This window comes from Silene latifolia, chromosome 6, assembly GCF_048544455.1.
Source record: "Silene latifolia isolate original U9 population chromosome 6, ASM4854445v1, whole genome shotgun sequence".
NCBI classification, from domain to species: Eukaryota; Viridiplantae; Streptophyta; class Magnoliopsida; order Caryophyllales; family Caryophyllaceae; genus Silene; species Silene latifolia.
The window spans coordinates 7516368-7534177 of NC_133531.1; the positions used below are offsets into that span (position 1 = coordinate 7516368).

General features: G+C 36.4%; 1 protein-coding gene across 1 annotated transcript; it reads left to right on the forward strand.

Annotated features, from left to right (window-relative positions):
- The first annotated feature begins 598 nt into the window (after nt 1-598).
- Nucleotides 599-2242, forward strand: LOC141658526 (transcription factor bHLH14-like). The gene has a single exon (XM_074465460.1). It carries the CDS (start codon nt 698-700, stop codon nt 1985-1987), a length of 1290 nt encoding a protein of 429 aa, XP_074321561.1. The 5' UTR covers nt 599-697; the 3' UTR covers nt 1988-2242.
- The last annotated feature ends 15568 nt before the right edge of the window (nt 2243-17810 follow it).

Sequence of the window (17810 nt, forward strand, 5' to 3'; positions counted from 1 at the left end):
AATTGAGAGTTCCCATGAATTCAAATTCCTTCATTAATGGAGGAAGTGGCTTACCTAAGGCTCCTTAGGTAATTGAGAATGCCTACATAAATTGTATTTCCTACATGGCAACCAAACAATATTTTCTAATTCATGTGAATTCTAAAATCACTTGTTTTATGACTTCCTAGACAATACGCATTTCTACATGCAACCAAACGATTGTGTATGGGCAATTTCCAAATAATTGCACTTGCTAATCTTACCCTTATTTTTGTGCAAGCTAATAAGGATTATAGAGAAAATTTGTTTCAATTCACTTGTAAAAACAACAAAAATAAGGACAAACGAATAGCTAAAAATAAAGAAAAATACAAAACTAATTCACCGAACTTTTTTTTTTTTTTAATTGGCTTATCTTTCGGCACATAAGTACATTATATTTCAACAAAATTATTGATATAAACAACTACTTTAGTCAAATAAGCAAAGTTAAAATCGTTAAAATACAGGCAAGTCCTCAAAGCAAGAACTTGTTAAAGTTTGAGTCCTTATCGAAGGGTTCCCTCCATGTATATATAACCCTCCCTACATTCACCTTTTTCTCAAATTAGCAACATCCTCAACTTCCCTCAAATTAGCAAAAAATTCCCTCTAATCCCTTCCTTACAATTCCCCTTTTTTAGTATCACACTAGCTCAAAAAAATATAAAAATAAATGGGCGAGAATTTTACAATTTCATCCTCAACTTCATCATCATCCAAGGCACCAAAACCCCAAGAATTCCAATTCCCATCAACATTACTATCAAATTTACAATTCTTACTTCAAACTCAACCATTTTGGTGGAATTACGCCATTTTATGGCAAACTACAACTCAAAACATCAACATCAACAACAATACCGAAACTCTTAGCTTAATTTGGTCTGAGGGTCATTTCCAAGGCTTCCAAAGCCCATCTACCAAGCCCACTAAGCAGCCGATTATCTCCGACGAAGAAGGTTCTTCAATGGATGACATGGTGACCGATGTGGAATGGTTTTACATGTCTTCACCTACTAGGGCACACCCTATAAAACAAGGTGGTGTACTTGCTAAGGCTTACACTACCGGGGCCTTAGTTTGGTTAAGTGGACCGGGTTCACTAGCCTCGTATAATTGTGACCGCGTGCAAGAAGCCGACTCACATGGGCTAGAGACTCTTGTTATTATACCTGTGTCCAATGGTGTTCTCGAGTTGGGTTCTGTTGACTCGATCCATGAGAATTGGGATTTGGTTCAGCAAGTTAATAATCTTTTTGGGCCGTTGAGTGTTCCCGATATGGGCTACACTCGGCCTAATTTTGTAACTAATAGTGACCTACAAAGTCATTTGAGCCTGTCTGAGACGTGTGACTCAGACAAGCTCTTGAGTCCTGAGAAAACGGCGAGGAGAAGAGGGAGACGTCGTAGTGGGACTCTTCCTATTACAGTTAATCACGTGGAGGCAGAGAGACAAAGGAGAGATAAAATGAATAGTCGATTTTATGCCCTACGGTCCGTAGTCCCGTATGTGTCCAAAATGGACAAGGCGTCACTGTTAGGTGACGCCGTGGCATATATCAATGAGTTGAAAAGTAAAGTAGAAAGCTTAGAGTCAAAACTTCCAATAAAGGAGTGTACTAGTAATAGTGACAATTGCACGAGTACGCTTTTAAAAAACATGAAAATGATTAACGTGCCTAGTGAAAATTACCGTAAAGAAATGACTGCGACAATTCCAACTGAAGTTAATGTTAGGATTTTGGGTAGTGAGGCTATGATTAGGGTTCAATGTGAGAATATTAATCACCCTTCCGCAAGATTAATGGATTTGTTTAAGGAGCTTAATTTGCAAGTTCAACATGCTACAATTTCTACAATAGGAGAGCTAATGATTCAAGATGTTGTGATTTCTAACGTTCCAACGGAGATATGGAGTTCGGATGAATTGAAAAATGTAATCTTTGGAAGATTAACGATGTAGATCGATGAAGGATGATTAAAAGTTCGATTATTTTCAGTTTTAAATAATTCTAGTATGAAACTGCTTCAGTTTTACATTAATAAATGTAAAACCAGCTATCTCTTATGATGATGATGTATGTTTATTTTTTAATTTTTTTGTTATTTAATACTCGTATGAAGGAGTACATCGTGTATATGATAGTCTTTTGAAAAATAGACGGGCTACTAAATTTTGTCGAAATTGTGACAAACTAGAGTGTATGTGGTCCATGTATGTACTAATTATGTTGACCTTTCTTCGTTAAACTTCATCCGATCTTTGAAACATGTTTCTCTTATAATATCTTGCAAATATTTGATGACCTAAACGTTGTAACACAAACTTAACCTATAATCTATTGAAATCTTCAGTTGTGAAAAAAGTTCCAACTCAAATAGATGCATTATCACAGGTTAGTGTCTCACATTAGTGAAAAATAAGACAGAGTTAAATAGACACACTCCTATATCTGAACTAAACTGAATTAAATTGAAAAGAGATGAACTGAACTAAATAAGTTGAATTAGGCTAAACTGAACAAGGCCTTAATTTATGAAAAGATGAGCTAAACTAAACTAAATAGAGCTAAACTGAACTGAAATAAGTTGGAATTAAGCCTTGATATTCAACATCTTTATCATTAACTACCACTAATTTATTTAGCACGTGGTTATTTGACAAATTCTTTATGATTGGAAATGGACTCACTCCTATGTATAATAATCGAATTTAGTGTCTCACATTAGTGACTAAAATGCCTCATGCCCCAGAATATGGATGCATTCATGAATCCGTCTTATCTAGGGAAGTAACCAACATATAACCAACATATGGGCTATAGCCCTACCTGCTTTTTTTGCTTTTCTTTACCAATAGGATACTTTTTCTATTCCGATTACTTATTTGTCTTTTGTATTATTTGTGAATATGAAGTAGTATTTTAATCAGATATTGTTAGAGAAAATATGCAGCAACAATGAAAAAGCGGAAAAACAGAAGAGATATAACCCGAATCGTAGTGCCGTGGTAACGGAGCCACTGCCTTGAAAACTATATTCCGGTACGACCGTGGTGGCGATCAGCTAGTGCCGGTAGTTCCCCAAGGATAACACTACAGTCTCCAACTCAGTTGCGCCCACTCGGAACTGTGAGACTTGGAACGAAAATAATTATCATTACCCAGAATTATAAGAGGAGAAGAGGAGAGGAGAGTGATTAAACCAAAAACAAAGGACAAAAGGGGGCCTTTGGCCCGCACCGCAGGTGCTCTACCCAAACCCGAGCTCGAGCCGGGCCGGGCCGGCGCGCGCGCGCGTGTGTGTTTGGACCCAAACCCACAGGCCCAATAACCACCACAAAAGCCTCCTTGGTCCAATCTCTTAACCATACAAAGAAGGAAGGATATATAAACAAGAGGAACTTGTTGTTTCCCACCGATGTGGGACAACAAACAAGTTTTTGCCTTCTTCAATTAGGCATTATATCCAACAATCCCCCACTAATGGCTAAGAGAAGACAGAAAGAAAGAAAACTGGGTAAAGGAAGGATTGGATACTTAGGTATCAATATCTTTCGATTTGAATTGACACTTTAGTGAAATGAGGAAACAACTTACTTACAGCGAGAGAATATCTTGCGATTTGAATTCCTAGCTGAGCTTCGGTCGATACCCCCCACAACACATATCATACCTTCAGATTAAGATCGTTCCACGAAAGTGCAACGCGCTCTTTTAGAGCTATGCGTTTACCTCGGTACTAATAGATGTGTTCAGAAGACTTCACATAGTCTAATGATCGTTACATCTACGTAGGTGACTCAAGTGCTTCTAAGTAGCACTTCTCACATGAGTCATTAAGGACCTAAGTCCAACCTGGTGTATGATCCATCAAGTGCGTCTCAAAAGCACCACCATAAAGGCTATGAATCATACAACGCCATAGGAATAGAAGCTTTAGACCTAGTCAAGTCTCACTCTTGACCTAAGGACTTAAGCCCCATTCCCCTCGACTAGTCTCCTAGCCAGCCCTTTAGTAAAGGGATCAGCAAGATTGTTTTCGGACTTCACATAGTCCAAAGCAATCACTCCATTGTCTTGGAGTTGTCTAACTGCAGCATGCCTTATTCGAATATGTCTCTTTTTCGAATTGTAGACACTATTCTTTGCAACACCAATAGCAGCCTGCGAGTCACAGTGCAGGGAGACCGGTGTTAGCCGTCCGCCCCACACTGGTATATCAACTAAAAGGTTTTTCAACCATTCAGCCTCTTGTCCTGCCAACTCAAGAGCTATGAACTCATATTCCATGGTAGAGCGTGCAATACAAGTCCGTACATTTTAGAAGACTTCCACGATATAGCACCTCCACCCATGGTAAAGACATAACCACTAGTAGAACAGATCTCATCGTTACGCAACCGCAACCCGATTCGCATCACAATATCCCTCTAACACAAGAAATTTACTATAATGCAAACATAAGTCAACTGTTCCCTTTAGGTATTTTAGTAAACGACGAAGAGCATTCCAGTGTTCATTGCTAGGGTTATGTGTATAACGACTCGATCTACTAACCGCATAAGCAATATCTGGTCGAGTACAGTTCATTAAAAACATCACACTACCTAGGATTTTAGCATACTCTTCTTGGGAAACACTCTTGCCCAAGTTTTTACACAATGCGACACTAGGATCATAGGGTGTTCTAGCGGGTACATCATCAAAGCAGTTAAACTTTCTCAACACTTTTTCAACATAATGAGATTGACTTAGACAGATTCCATTGGGGTTTCGGATGACCTTAACTCCTAGGATAACATCAGCTTCTCCTAAGTCCTTCATCTCAAATTGTGATGACAAAAATTCTTTGGTTCTAATTATCACCTCTAAATTATTACCAAGTATTAACATGTCATCAACATAAAGGCATATAAGCACACAATCAGATTCTATTACTTTTGAATAAACACATGAATCAGAATTGTTAACCACATAGCCATTACTTATCAAAGTGTTGTTAAATTTCTCATACCATTGTTTAGGTGCTTGTTTGATCCATAAAGAGACTTGTTCAGTTTACACACTTTACTCTCTTGACCCTCAATCACAAAACCTTCAGGTTGAGACATATAGATCTCTTCCCTTAGTTCACCATTCAAAAAAGCAGTTTTAACATCCATCTGATGTATAACAAGGTTATGAATAGCAGCTAAGGCGATAAGAGTCCTAATAGTCGAAATTTTGGTCACTGGAGAGTAAGTATCAAAATAATCAATACCCTTCTTTTGTGTAAAGCCTCTAACTACAAGTCTAGCTTTGAACCTCTCTATTGTACCGTCAGGTCTCATTTTCTTTTTAAAGATCCATTTACTTGTAATGGGTTTACTACCTTTAGGTAAATCAGTCAACTCCCAAGTCTGATTTGACACAATAGAGTCAAGTTCACTTTTAATAGCATCTTTCCAAAAATTAGCATCAATGGATTTCATTGCCTCACTATACGTTTTTGGGTCATCTTCTATTAAAAAGGCTGAAACAAATTCATCACTAGCACAAACAGAGTATCCATGTTCAGACAGCAAAGTTGAAACAAAATCAGCTCCAAAGTTCTTTGGACATCTAGGTCTCTTAGTTCTTCTAGGTTCAACAACATGATCAATAGAAGTGCTACTACTAGCATGTGAAGAGATATCAACAGATGTAACAGGTAAACTAGGAGGTGAATCAACATTCTTCTGTAATGGAAAAACATGCTCAAAAACACAGCATCTCTAGCTTCAGATATAGAACGGTCACTTAAAGACATGAATCTATAAGCAGAACTATTTTGAGCATAACCTATAAAAACACAATCATAGGTCTTTGGTCCAACGGTAGGTCTCCTAAAATCTGGTAAACCCACTTTAGCCAAACACCCCCATACCTTAAGGTAACTCAGGTTAGGAGGATAGCCCTTCCAAATTTCATAGGGTGTCTTGTGTAACACCCCCATTTATTCAGGAGCCTTTAGCTAGACATTCCCAAACAAATAGGACTGTTACCATCTCGGTTTCCCGAGGTAGTGAATAACAAAGTACAACAATACCAAAGTACTTTAAATTAAAACTTAACGATTACATGTTTATTTCAAATATTCCATCTAAACTTAATATAAGATAAATACTACTCGCAGCGGAAAATAAATTAAGTGATAAAATCTTCTATGTGGTCTAGACTTCTAGGTAGATTGGCCAAGTCCTCACGCATCCCATAGCTCCCAAGTCAGCTAATCTTTAGTACCTGTCAAATCTGCTCCCCAATATGGTTCATCACAGGTGTTCACGAATACACAGGGTCAACCACGAAGTTGAGTAGGGAAAACAAGGAAACAACCAAATATGCTATGCATGCTCCTCCGTCACCTCCATCTCCATCTCAACTCATATCTCATATCTCATATCTCATAACCCGGACAACCCAGCCATACCGATCCCCGGTAGACTATATATATCGACCGTAGCCGATCCGCACTCGCTTGGTGAGGACACCATGGCAAGTCCTGCAGAACCCGCCTGGGCCTTATCACAACTCACATCGTGTCTCAACCTCGTCACTCCTACACCATCCTCCAACTCCAATGCATATGAAATGCTCAACAGAAATTAATGCAACACAATATATATATATAAATCACTGAACTGATAAATCATAAAAACATGCCGGTTACCCGATGTTGTGATATCATATTCAATACAATCAATTCAGTCAATCACCTTTCTATTTATGAATCATCACGTAAATCAACAACCACGAATCAAGTCAACACAATTAAACAACAACGATACTAAGTCAAGTGTATTTCCCTACCTCAAAGTGCCAGCAAATCCAATTAAGCAGCTCAAACAGTCCAAACAATAAGGCAACAGATCTGACTGTCAATGCTTCACAACTCCGTCACCTAATTAAAATATAATAACCACATATATAATTACTAATTGTCCGTATCATAAATTAATTATTTATAACTTATATATAAATTATTCTTTATAGATTATATAATAAAATGATTATTTACGATGTTTATTTATATTATTTAATAATATATAACCGTCTCAATAACGAAAAGCCGTTTCAAAATAATTAATACAATGTCCTCGACAAGGCTCTTTAACCCGCGTTTTACTATGCCCTCGTAAGGTCCTACCGCCACGTCGCCACCATGGTTAGCTACCCTGGTCCACGGTGGTCCCAGGTGGTCAGACCACCGGCCCCATAGGTCAACCACTAGCCCAAACACGCGTCCCCAAAACAGGTCCTCGTAAACAATTCCATACTTAGTTTTTAAAACATATGTTGACATTTCATCGAACACTTACGCGACCGTCTTAAACCACACAGTTCTGCCACCACCAGTCACCACCGTCATCACCACTGACCCACGGTGGAACCACTGATGATGGGTCATCAACTTCCACCCATCAGAACCCTATGTGGTGGTCAAACCACCACGATACGACGGCGTTTTAAGACGCCTGCTCACGCGACATTAACAACAACCACCGCCTAAATAACCACTCCCCACGGCCACCCCGTTCACCACCGCCACTGATGGTTGCCACCCTTTCCACCACCGATGCAGGGTGATCCCAAAGGTGGTCCCTACACCCTCTATGGTCCACTAACGAAGGTACGGTGGACGTCTTAAGACGACCACGCGAATCCCCGGCAAGCTGCCCTGTTTTGCGACTTTCCGGCCATCCTGACACAAACCACCACTAGCAACCGCCACACTGTCCTCCCTTAGGTCGCCCTAACCACCCAATACCAACCCAGGTCAAGTCGTGTCGTGAAATGGGTTCGAATTGCCTCAAAACCGCCCCTGTTTTCCGTCGGGTTCAAAACTCGTGATTGCAACCACCATTTGCCACCAACGACCACCACCTAACCACCCTGATGGTCGACCCTTGCCCATAGACCGTTTTAACCCACACCCAAGTCCTATTAGTCACGATTTCTAGGTCGAAACCCCCAATTTACCCTTTTCGAACACCCATCCCCGCAGCCACCAAAACATGGCCATAACCACCACCACCGCAGTTAACTCCGGTCAACGATGGGTCCCCGACAATCTCCGATGTCCCACGGTCACAACGGTACCCTAGGTTCATCATCTAGCGGTCTAATTAACAAGTTACAATCGATTTAAGGCGAGTAGTTACGAGATTACCTTGTGACGGTTTCTGGCTGACGGAACCGCAACTCACGCACGAACGACGTAGGTTTAGGTTTAGGGTTTTCTTTCTTTGTTTGTTTTTTTTTTCTTTTTATAGTCTAGGTTTAATCGGATCCGACCCATTTACGAAACCCGCTCCTTTTCTAATTACTTACTATATACCCGTCTCGCTTATTATTAATAATTCCCGACTCACTTGCAAATGCTAAATAAACACGATTAATTAATTATTTAATTATTCGAATTACGTAAATTATTCATATAAATTATTATCAAATTACGAGGCATTACAATCTTCCCCCCTTAAAATGAACTTCGTCCTGAAGTTCACTCAGAATTACCCACAACGAGTCTGTACTTAGAATCTCAACAACAACAGCGTTCAAATATCACCGAATTACCCACACAAGTTTAACCAACCAATGAACTGAAAATTCGAGCTGTCACATCTTGTCAAGTTTCTTATGAGGTACACGGTTAAGAATGTGACAAGCCGATAGAATTGCTTCCCCCCACATATCGCCAGATAGGCCAGAACTTAAAAGCATAGCATTCATCATCTCTTTTAAGGTTCTATTTTTTCGTTCAGCTACGCCGTTAGACTGAGGTAAGTAAGGTGGACTAGTCTCATGTATTAAACCGTTAGCGGCACAAAAGTCGGCTAGATAACTAGATTTATACTCACCACCCCTATCAGACCTTACCCTTTTAATTTTTCTGTCGAGTTGATTTTCGACTTCATTTTTAAAGTTTATAAACGATTGTTCTGCTTCATCTTTAGTCTTAAGCAGATAGACACGGGTGTACCTTGAACAGTCGTCTATAAAGGTGACATAATAATTCTTTCCACCTCTACTTGCCACATTTTTGAAGTCAGCTAGGTCGGTGTGAATTAACTCAAGAAGACTCGTATTCCTAGTTGTGACAGGTTTACTAGGTTTCTTTGTGAATTTAGCCTCAACACAGCTAGCACATTTAGAGAATTCTTGACTCGTCAAACTTGGAATTAAACTTATAGTTCTAAGTTTTTTAATATAGTCAACATTCACATGACCTAATCTACCATGCCAAACATCAATAGACTCAGCAATATAAGCAGAAATAGATGCATTATTATTAAAAACGAATCGTGTTCAATACAAAAGACCCCAGAAAGATAACCCTTGCCCACAAATTCCCCATTACGCGACATTACAACCTTGTCAGCCTCAAAAACAAGTTTCAAACCAGCTTTGTTCAATAAGGCACCGGACACGAGGTTTGACGCAATGAGGGTACAAATAAAACATTGGTGAGAGCAAGTGTTTTCCCGAGGTGAGTTTGAGAAAGATCTTGCCTTTGCCTGTGATGATTGCAGATGAAGAGTTACCCATGTAGACACATTCCCCATCGCCTACTTCCTCGAACTCAAAGCAAATAACCCCTTATCAAAGCACGAGAGGTGTCTAGAAGCACCGATATCAAGACCCATTCAAAGAAAGATTGCCCACCGATTAGCTTCCACAACCACAAAGCAATGAATGACATCGTCACTCACAAAGAACATTAGCTTCAGCAGATTTTCTTTTCGATTACCTTTGGTAGGCTTTGTGACCAGTTTTCCCACGACGTAGCAAACAATGGGACCCTTTCGTTTCTGAATCTTAGCAACTGGTTTGGTATGCTTCCCTGGACCATTCTTCTTAGCCTGACCCTGGTTCTTACCCTGACCAACCTTGGCCTTACCCTTACCCTTGAACTTCTCAGTATAAGACGGACCACCAGACTCAACCAGATTAGCATTAACAGCAGCAACAGAAGTTTTAACAGGTTGACTAACAGGTTTATCTTTAAGGCGATTTGCCTCTTCGGTCCTCATGTGTCCTACTAGTTCTTGGAGAGACAGGTCCTTTTTCTTATGCTGAAGGTGGTTCCTATAGTCAGACCAGGAGGGAGGGAACTTTTCTAACAGAACATTAGCCACGAAAATGTCATCTAATTTCATACCCTCATTCACTACATCAGCACATAGGTTTTCGTAGACATGAACTTGTTCCATGATGGGTTTCCCGTCAGCCATCTGAAATTCCAGCCACTTACCCACAACATATTTCTTTTTCCCCGCATCATCAGCCCCATACTTGGCTTCTAAAGACTCCCATATCAGTTTGGAGGACTTATGAACCATAAATAACTCAAAAAGGGTGTCGGTCATGTTGTTTAGAAGCTGGCATCTAACAAGTTTATTGTCCTTATCAAATTTCTTAATATCCTCTTCGTTTGACTTAACAACAGATTTAGCAGGAGGGGTGTTCTCTACGGTCTCAGTAACAGCAGCCTCTTTAACAGGAGCAGGCGGTTCACTAAACAACACATAGTCAATTTCCAGTTGTTCGAAAAACATCAACAGTTTCTGTGACCAACGCTTATAGTTATGACCGTCTAATTTCTCAAGTTTAGTCAAATCAGGAAGGGTTTTTGCTAAAACAGACGACATTGTTACAGCAATTAACAACAACAAATATATAGTTTTCAAATTGTTGGAGAAAATATGCAGCAACAATGAAAAAGCGGAAAAACAGAAGAGATATAACCCGAATCGTAGTGCCGTGGTAACGGAGCCACTGCCTTGAAAACTATATTCCGGTACGACCGTGGTGGCGATCAGCTAGTGCCGGTAGTTCCCCAAGGATAACACTACAGTCTCCAACTCAGTTGCGCCCACTCGGAACTGTGAGACTTGGAACGAAAATAATTATCATTACCCAGAATTATAAGAGGAGAAGAGGAGAGGAGAGTGATTGATTTTTTGTGTGTGTTTACTGTGACGGTAGGGCTCCTATTTATAGCAAAATAGGAGCAGTTAGAGGAGCTAAAACAGCTTCCTAAAACGGGGCAGTCAAGGACTGAAAGTGGGGAGGAAGAATCGCACCCACCAACAGTCACAAAGACTGATTAAAAACCGCACAAGCCCAATGAACTTAGACAATTCAGAAACACACAAAACCAAAAACAAAGGACAAAAGGGGGCCTTTGGTCTACCCGAGCCCGAGCCGGGCCGGGCCGGGGCGCGCGCGCGTGTGTGTTTGGACCCAAACCCACAGGCCCAATAACCACCACAAAAGCCTCCTTGGTCCAATCTCTTAACCATACAAAGAAGGAAGGATATATAAACAAGAGGAACTTGTTGTTTCCCACCGATGTGGGACAACAAACAAGTTTTTGCCTTCTTCAATTAGGCATTATATCCAACAGATATAAACAAATAATTGAGATAAAGAAAGCTGATAAGTATCTATAGTTAAGGTTGTGGGAAGCATTCAAAATTCCCAAATAGATGAAGTTGTGGGTTCAATTATTGGACATATAATGTTTTTAAAAGTTCATTGAACCTAAGATAGTGTATTTGGAAACGCGGAATAATTTTATTTTTATGATTTCAATTGTAAAAATTAAAATGTTTGAATTCAATTTCAAATCCAATACCAAAAATTCGTTTGGGAAACCAATAGAATTGGAATTGGCGGGATAGATATGAGTCGAGGTCATCGAAAATCGATTTTTTTTAAAAAATAAATAAATGTTGTCATGGAATATATTGGCGCTAGAAAAAAATAATAAATAAAAATATTACAATGATATTTGCATTGCATAACGAATAAAAACTGTAAATAGTAGTGATTGAATTGAAATAATTGTTACATGGTAAGAATTTGAGAACCTCGCATTTTAACTAGGTTGAAATTGATAGTTAAAATTGATTAGGAATTGAATACAATTACAATTCCAAATTCTAGGGTTTTCCAAAAGCTTAAAATGACTCAATTACGGAATTCAATTTCAATTCTTGATTTCCACCCTCCGCGAAAAGTACGGTACATTGAGCTTTTAATTTCATTTAATTTTACACCTATAATTCTAAAAATATATGTAGAGTAATTACTACATATATTGAATTTTCAATTAGCTACCCAATATATTATCATTTTCGCCCCTTAGATTACTGATATTGGTTCTAGCGTTCACTAACTCTTAAATTAAAAACTATCGACTTTTTATAAATTTGAAAATTTTCCCTATACGTATTAAAATTCTTTATATTTTGTTAACCATTTAAAGAAAAAACATTTATTCCCTTTGATTTTCTCGTAGATATTTTAGAGAAAAAATAGTGTTCCGTACGAATTTTTCATGTGGGTAGGCGACGAAATGGAAAATAGCAACGTCTTGGCCTTTTCTGCTTTACAAAGGAGGTCCCAAATAGACGCTCTTGTAGTTCTGTCCAATTTGTATGTGTGAGTGACCCAACATTATTTGTATTGTTGTATCATCTAACTAGTTAATTAAGTTGTTAGATAGAGACTAGATTGAAGAATAATTTTAATATTAAATTACGGGCGGCTAAGATCATGTTTAGCGCTGAGTGCGGAAACTAGATCATGGATCATGGTTTTAGTGATCAAATTAACAAGTTGAAATTCAATTCAAACCCTAAATTTACAAGTTTTATTATTGAAAATGTAAGAACATGATTTTTAAAGTGGTTTGGTAAATGCCTACGTTCATTATCTCATCTTTTACTTTACTTCAAAGTTCAAATGGTCCATGTAACCTTGCTATGTCATCTCACAATCGAAGACACTTATGTATTTATATTTGAGACCCCATTTTGTTTGTGGATTAAAGCACATAGCCTCATTTATTTTAAAACGCCCCTAATTAAGTTATAAGAACTCTTGATTAAGTTGGCATTAACTTTTAAGGCTAGAGTTTTGGTTGACATAGTCTTTTCACCTAATTCGAGCATGACGCGATGATTTTAAGAACACAAGGTCGAATCCTAAAAATCTTTAAAGTCTCATAAGTGAAATTTGAGCACATGGTATAAGAGGAAGTACTTCGTGTGCATTATCCCACAACCGCGCACTTACGATATTAAGTTGTCGCCTATCTTTTTCTCGCTCGAGAAAAAACATCGTCATTGTTTTTTAGGTGCTTCTTAATTAATCACATGGAATTAAGAAGAGAAGAGATAAAATGAATAGTCATTTTCATGGGCTACAGTTTTCTTGTTAGTAGTCCCGTGAGTCCCATGAGGGAGTACTCCAAAATACTCCAAAATAGAAAGTTTAGAGTTATAACTTACAACTTCGATTAATGTGGCCGACTTCCATGAGTGAGTACTATGCTATTAATACTGATAGTTGGACCAACAGCATGCCATTAAAATACGTTAAAATGCATGAAATTACAGTGAACAAATATCAACAGGTAATGGTATAAGGAAAACACACAAAAAAAATGAAAATTTTAGCTAAAAACTTTGAAATTTTTATCCTTTAGTGGAGAAGAACGTCCCTATTATCATTCGATCCCCTAGCTTGACTGCTGATAATCACCCTTGGCGAGGTTAATGAAATGAATTCTATACGTTTACTTTCTGAGTACTATTCATAAGTTGGGGGAATCTTCGATACAACTTCTAATATATATTCTGTATCATAAATGATAGTCATGTGAGATCTTGTTTAAATTGTCTTACCGAGTACATACATTGTCAATATCAATTTTTTATAGTTTTTATTAATTTGTACGTAACTAAAGATATGAATAAAATAAAACGAGCATTGATATATGTGTATAAAGCAAATATATAGAATTGAATGAAATGGAGGAAATACGTGTTACATGCATGCTACTATTTCCACGGTGGAAGAGTGAATGGTTCAAGATGATGTTTATATTTCTAGGGTTCCAAAGGAGATTTTCCTATGGAGATGTGATGATGAATTGAAAGATGTATGTAATCTTTAGAAAATAAAGTAATAGATCGAAATATTTTTTAGTACTCCGCGTAGTCCGGAGGTATTAAGGGTTTTATTATTATTTAATTATTAATTGTGGATTTGTTGGCGGTTTTTCCAAAACTTGTGTAAAACGGTTTTACATTAATTGTGTAACATGGTTTCACTTTGTTTACTTATTCACAAAACTAACTAGTTATTATTTCCTTTATCTCATTGAATAGTTTATACTTGCTTTATTTTATAAAGGGAAAATAAAATAATACTAAACTATTGACTGGGACGGAGGGAGTGGTAAATTTATCAAAGTAGAATTAATTAACAAGCCGTTTTATTGGACAATTGTCAAGACAATATTATTCCGTTCAAATCATGCAATTCATTATTTTATTTTATTTGGTCAAGCGAAGCGGATTACATCCAAAAGAACTAGAACGAAACTAAACTAAAAAAGAAGCTAAAACTAGAACGGGAACATCGGAACAAAACGCGGCCAAGCTACACCTCCCATATCCTGTTGGATTAGATGGAATAGGTCCATCAGCATATTAGTGTGGTCTACCCGACATAGTTGATGTGGTTAAGACACCCCGAGGTTTGCCATCCAATCCGCACACTTATTTGCCTCTCGATAGATATGAATGATTTGAACTTGCCAACAAATTTGCATGAGATGTGAATGAGCCGTAGGGAACACTTCTTTATCTTCCATCACCTTAGCTTCTTTATCTTTCATTATTTCGACCATTATTTCTTCATCAAACTTGATTGATATTTGAAACATTACAAATGCTAAAATATTGACACAACCGGTAAATATACACGATAATTCACAAATTCATGGTTAAGAGTTAAAGACGACAATATCCCTCTTAGGCCCTGTTCTTTTGGACTGAAACGAATCTGATCTGAACTGAACTGAACTTATAGGATGGATATGAACTAAACTGAACTGAATTTATAGGATCTGAACTGAATTTATAGGATCTGAACTGATCTGAACTTATAGGATCTCGAATCGAATCGAACTTATAGAATCGAATCGAATCGAACTTATAGGATCTCGAATCGAATCGAACTTATAAGATCTGAACTTTTCTGAACTGAACTTATAGGAGCCGAACTTAACTTAATTTTATTTTATTTTATTTAACTTAACTATTATTATTATTATTATTATTATTATTATTATTATTATTATTATTATTATTATTATTATTATTATTACTTGCCAAGAGAGAACATTGATAAAAAAAAATTATAGTCTAAAATACAAGGTAAAATAATAACATTTTTCCGCTTTATATGCATTGGTTTGTTCATACATTATACTACGATTACAATACGATAACAAATAAATCACATATTATATCTTTTTTTCTAACCAATTATTTCCATATTATCATAATTCTCATCACTTTCATCTTCACTATCACTCTCAACAACGGATCCATTGCCTCGCCAAATGTTTTTGACTATGTTGTTTGGTACCTAATACATGGTCTTATTCCGCTTTTTATCAAACATGCCCAAATCTATTGTGACGCTAAAATTATTAATGAGATGAGTGATTTTTTTTTTAAATAATAATGTATGTATCGAATAATTAATGTCAAATATTTTTGTATCGGTCTTTAAAAATAATACTCCGTATATAGCTTTTCTGAACTAAATTTATAGGATCTGAATTTTTTTGAACTGAACTTATAGGATCTTAATCGAACCGAACTTATAGGATCGAATCGAACTTATTGGATCTCGAAATGAATCGAACTTATAGGATCTCGAATCGAATGAATCGAACTTATTGGATCGAATCGAACTTATAGGATCGAATCGAATCGAATCGAATCGAACTTATAAGATCTAAAGTGAACTGATATTAAGTGACTTTAAGTCCAAAAGAACAGGGCATTAAACTTAAAATAAATTAAGTATGATAGATGAGACAAAAAGAAGATACTTAATAACTAACAAAAGATAAACAAAGATAGACTTACATATGATTATTACTTCATGCGTTTTGAACCATTGTTTACCTTTATTATTTTTGTAAAGGATAACAAATAATTAGAATAGAATGATTAAGTATTTTACAAATTTGAAAAGGGTTTTAATTGATTGAGACGCTCGAAAATGAAACTCCTTATATATATACTAAAAGATTAACACATCTCCAAATTCTCCGGCTTAAATTTTCCGCCTAAGTGATATTTTGCTGGACAATATTTATTTCGTAATTAATTAGTCTTCACTATCTATATTTACTATTGAACAATATTTATCTCCTAATTAATTTTTTAACATAAATCATTGTTTAACATCTATCCTTGGGATTATATATGCAAATTTTCTAATATTTATATCTAAAATATCGTATATTTTTACGGGAGCTACACTAAGAGGTAAATAAATAATCGTGACGGAGGGACTAATTGTTTACTTCATACGGAGTACTATAATCATATACGTAATTGAACCTTGCTTCTAGAATTAGAACTACATACGGAGTATGTGCATGCATATTGCTAGCTATTCAATTTTTTTTACTATGATTTAACAGCCATACATTTAGCACGTGGTTAATTGGCAATTTCTTTTGGTCAGGATTAAAGGAGTACAATCCAACTTATATAACAATCGAATATGGGGTAATACTCCAAAATGCGGTTGCATTCATGCATCCAAATTATCCATGTTTTCTAACTATTCCCTTAATTATTACAAGTAGATAAATTTTTGTAAAGTAATACGGAGTAATATGTACTCCATATTTCATTGGCTATTTCATTTCGCAAATAACTGTGAAAACGGTCTCTTACTAATTTATCGAGAATTATTTTATGTGAAAACGGTCACATTTAATATTTAATACTGTAACCAAAAGTAGTGATGGAGTTAGGGGAGGGTTAGCAAAAGCGATTGCTCCTACTGAAGCATGAAAATATTAAAGTTTTTTTTTGTTAAAATTTCCAAATTTCTCTAATACTGTTAGTAGTTAAAATCCTGACTCTGCTACTAACTCAAAGTGGCTATTTGATCATTTTGTACATGTTTTCATAATTAGTGTACCTACTTAATCATTTTGTGCTCCGAATTATTTTATTTCAAGTTATAAAATAATTTCTTGGTAGTCACTGAGAGACAATCTCTCAAGAAACTGTTACTTTCAATGACAAATAGCAACATCTTGACCTTTTGTGCGTACATAGGAGCCTACAATGAAATAATTTCTGTATAATTTGTGTGGGTGATCCAAGATCCTTCGTTATGTACTTATGTTGTCATAATCTACCTCTTTAGCTAAATTGATCTACTTACCATATAATGATGATCGATATATTTACGTACAAATAATATTTATCATTTTTTAAAGTATGAAGTTCTAAGAATAAAATTTAAAGTGAACTAGTTTTAAACCCGTACAAAATTACACGAGTATGTATTTGGGCCGGTATTAATGTTTTTGGATGTATATTTGTTTTTACATTTCTATTGTACTTATCTAGTTGGTCTAAATCAACGGTCTACATAATTAATGTTTAAACTTGTTACAAACATGTGTTCACATGCACTGGTTTATGAGGAAATAACGTAATCTACTCTTGTAAATAAAAATTGCATACATAAAAAACTTTACATCTGGATAAAAGAAATATAATCTAATAATCAAGTTTAACATATGCAAGTTATTCTAAAAATTGAAAAATTCCATGGTACACGACATTAGTAGTCGTAGTAGAAGTACGCATATCTGAGTCACTTGTAAATTAAATTAAAATTTATTTGTTTTTTAGAGTAAAAAAA

What these genes read in the sequence shown, in the direction of transcription:
- LOC141658526 (XM_074465460.1), top strand. Translation starts at nt 698, where the DNA reads ATGGGCGAGAATTTTACAATTTCATCCTCAACTTCATCATCATCCAAG.